Raw genomic sequence first — 3,877 nt, 5'->3', positions numbered from 1 at the left:
TTCCCACTACTGTTGGAGAGGAAATGCAAACACCATCTAATGTGAAACAGAAGTTAACAGAAGTACTAGAACACGTGGGGACCATGGAAATGTCAGTGACTAGAGTGGTCAGTGACCACACGAAAGACCTGAAAAGTGGTCGGTAACTTTGGTGTCCTTCAGAGAATAGTGGTGGGGGGAGGGGGTTGAAAGCTATGAGTACCATCTGAGACAAAAAAAACCTGGTCACCTGGTAGACAGGAGAGAACCTACAGGGGAGGGAAAAACTGACGGCACAAGATCCCAAAGGAGACCAGAATTGTGTGGGTTAGAACCTGGAAGATGCTGATGCAACAGCAGCCCGCTCAGAGCACATGAAACAGAACTACCTTTGGAGACCACTGGGGGTGGTTCCCACCCCACAGGAATTGATCGACTGCCTCTGCATCTGGAACAAATACTCCTGTCCAACAGGCATGGAGCTCCATGGAGACAAGGACTGCGTACTCATCTGTGTGGTAGAAGGCGCTGGCCAAGGTCATCACTTCTGGCAACTCAGGGCCCAGGCTCAAGGAAACACACTGCCCACCTTGGACCCCGGGATACCTAGCACCCCAGTTTATTCTTGCCTCCTCACAGAGCTGTTGTGGGGCCGGGAGAGTTTCCCAAAGGGAAACCCAGCCCCATTCCATGTAGAAAGACCTACATGTTTTTGGTTCTTTGGCAATGGATGCTTTAGTTGTTTAAGAATTTGTCTCTGATGGGAGGCCTGGGTTCAAATTCTGGGTAGGTATGGAAGCAGAGAATCCAGATTCTGGTTCACTCTGTGCCTAGCAGATTGCCTCTATGAGCATCTGAGAGGGGGTTCATCATGGGCCTGGCACATCTGAGACCATAGAGGGAAGTGGGCAAAGCCGGGCTGAGCTTGTGACCAATTCCAGACTTTATGGAAAACCGAAGCCCTTTCTACAGGGGCCTCTCTAGCCCCCTCTGTGTCCTTCTGAAGCTATGTGACCATGGGCCAAATCTCAATCTTTTTGGGCCACTGTCCCCATATGAAAAATATGTATAATACCTTTGCCACAAGAAGCAGATGGTAATTAAATAATGTACATAAAGTACCCTGATGCTGGGAAACAGAGGGCAGGAGGAGAAGAGGGGACAGAGGATGAAATGGTTGGATGGCATCACTGACTCAGTGGACATGAGTTGAGCAAGCTCTGGAAGTTGGTGATGGACAGGGAAGCCTTAACGTGTTGCAGTCCATGGGGTCGCAAAGAGTAAAGTACATATCTGTGTGCCAGGCACAGCAGAGGAGCTTGAGAAATGGCAACTTTAAAATCATGCATGCTGGTCCATGGACCCCACAACCCCTAGCCCATCTATTATAGGTAGGTGATAGAGTGGGCAATGGGATAGACACATCTGACTATTAACAACTTGGACTCAGACCAAAGGGCAAGCAGCAGGCTTACACAGGCCAGGAACCACTCTGGGCTCCAGAGGATGGAGACAGGCAGGTGGCAAGATGGAGGCAGGGGAACAGGTGGAGGAGACAGAGGACAAAAGGAAAGAGACCAAGCGGGAATGAGAACAGGGCCGAGGAGATGCCATGTTGAAGGATTCCAGCTCAGTCTGAGCCAAGGTGGACAATTCTGGGACACAGGGACAGACAGACCAAGCTGACAACAGAAGAGGCTTTGGAGATCTCAGAGTAGAAAAGTTTACTCCTTAAATCATGCCCTCCTTGTAGACCGCCTCAGTTCTCATGGGACAGGCAAGACCCCTGGAGGCTGCAAGGGGTCACAGACCTTTCCCAGCTCACACTTGGCACTCCCGTCTGTGCCCCTAAACAGTCAGCCTCAGGCAGACAGGGCTCCCATAGTCCGTCCTCGTCACCCTGCTTCCCCGGGCTGCATGGCCCGAGAGTCCTCGTCTCTCTCACATTTATCGTCTACACCACCACAGACAAGAAAGCAGTCCACAGGGGTTACCAGGCATGTGCAGAAAAAAAATAGAAAAGTGTCTGTTAAAAAGCCCCCCAACCTGAGATGACTTCAGAGCCCAATTCTCGCACCCCATTCAACTCTCTCCCAGTTGCATAGATGACCCTAACCCGCAGGCTCAGAGACAGGCACACCTGTGTGCCTGGGTAGGGCTGGCAGTGGTTCATGCCATGTCAGACTGACGGTCTGCCTTTAAGTCTGGCCCGCAGGTGCATCCACAGTGGCCCGGGGCAGTGATGTGGCATTTGCTGTACCCTGCTGAAATCCAAGGTTAGCTAAAGGGTGGAGTCCATCAGGGAATGGCCATTCTCAGGAAGCATGATGCGAATGCCAGTGCCTGTGGGAGTGGAGGCTGTGTAGCGAACAGACTCGTGGGTAGATGGGCGGAGGCAACGACAGCAGAGGAGACGGCGAAAAGTGCGGCGCATCTCAGCATCACGGCAGGAGTACACCACGGCGTTGACCAGCGAGTTGGCCTCGGCTAAGAGTAGGAAATACTTCTCCACTGCCAGGACGTTGCAGGACTTGCAGCCCAGACCATCCAGGAGCAGCACCACCTGGCCCGGAGTCCAGCAGACCACAAATGCCCCTGTGGGATAGAGCCTGACATGAGCAGGGCCAGCTGTTGCAACCGCTCAAAGCTGGGGGGAATCTCTAGATCTTGGGTGACAGCTGAGCGGTTTACAAGTAAATGCTTCCTGTCTTGCTGCCTTTGCAGCATGATGGGCAGAATGGCTAAGAAGGGGAACCTTTCTCTGATTTGTCTGCCTTTCCTAACTGGGACATGATGGACAGGTGGAGTAGGAAATGGCAACTACAGTACTCTTGCCTGGGAACTCCCATGGACAGTGGAGCCTGTCGGGCTACAGTCCATGGGGTTGAAAAGAGTCAGACATGACTGAGCACGCACGCACACAGTGGACAGGACCCTGGACACTGAAGATTCTTTAGTGGGAAGGAGTCACCGTGGGACTGGCCAGTTAGCTGGTGGGGGAAAAGGAATGATTGGGAAGAGCTGCTCTGTTTCTTGGGGGTGGTATGTGTCTTCAACCCAGACCATTCATTCTACATTTAACAGCTGAACTGACCCCATTACTCCTGGCTAAGAACCCTTAAGTTCCCACGGAACTCAGAACAAGCTATGACTCCTGTCTGTACCCTTTAAGGCTGTGCTGACCTCTCCTCACGTGGCCTTCTTCTGTCTTTGGGCTGGTCCTGTTGCAGCACTCACTTTCTGTTCCCTCTGCTTGGAACTCTTCCCTGGCCTCATCTCAGCTATCACTTCCTTGAAGAACATTCCCCACTCAAATCGTCCCCTCCCATCATGCTTGATCAGATTGGCAGTTGGGAAGCAGAGTACCACTCACCTAGGATGATGACAACAGTTTTGACCAGGTTCAGCGTTGTTTCACGGTAGCGGGGGTGGCAGCTGACATGCTCGGCCATGCGCTGCACTCGCCGCCTCACATAGAAGAAGATGCGGGTGTAGACAGCCACCATGAGCAGGAAGACGAGCAGACTGGACAGCGCCCAGACGGCGAGGTAGGAGCGGCTGAGCAGGGGGGCCATTCGAGAGCAGCGGTCCAGGGCACAGAGGCAGTGCCAGGAGTGGGCGGGCAGCAGCCCCAGCCCCAGCGCGGCCACCCACACGCCCACAATCAGCATGATGACCCGGCCTGGGGGCAGGCGGCTGTGCAGCTGGACGGCCATCACACTGCGGTGCCGCTCCACGGCAATGGCCAGAAGTGTGGCCATGGAGGCCGTCAGGCTCGTGTCCAACAGGCCCTGCCGCACGAACCAGCCCTGGAGTGACAGCCGGGCTGTGCGCGGGCCTGTGTGGAACATGAGGAAGAGGTAGGCCACACCGGCAAAGAGGTCAGCTGCGGCCAGGT

General features: G+C 54.0%; 1 protein-coding gene across 1 annotated transcript in view; it reads right to left on the bottom strand.

The window, feature by feature from the left end:
- Nucleotides 1–1,245: 1,245 nt before the first annotated feature.
- The window catches only part of LPAR2 (lysophosphatidic acid receptor 2), a 3,689-nt gene continuing 1,057 nt past the window's right edge, over nucleotides 1,246–3,877 (bottom strand). The window contains exons 3-4 of the mRNA XM_010847244.1: nucleotides 3,353–3,877; nucleotides 1,246–2,574 (exon numbers count right to left, since the gene is read on the bottom strand). Of these exons, the coding sequence (XP_010845546.1) occupies nucleotides 2,261–2,574; nucleotides 3,353–3,877 (839 nt within the window). The 3' untranslated portion in view covers nucleotides 1,246–2,260. The remainder of the gene's footprint in view (nucleotides 2,575–3,352) is intronic.

Source organism: Bison bison, unplaced genomic scaffold (genome assembly GCF_000754665.1).
Source record: "Bison bison bison isolate TAMUID 2011002044 unplaced genomic scaffold, Bison_UMD1.0 scf7180017864248, whole genome shotgun sequence".
NCBI lineage: Eukaryota > Metazoa > Chordata > Mammalia > Artiodactyla > Bovidae > Bison > Bison bison.
This window is presented reverse-complemented; position numbering and strand designations above follow the sequence as displayed.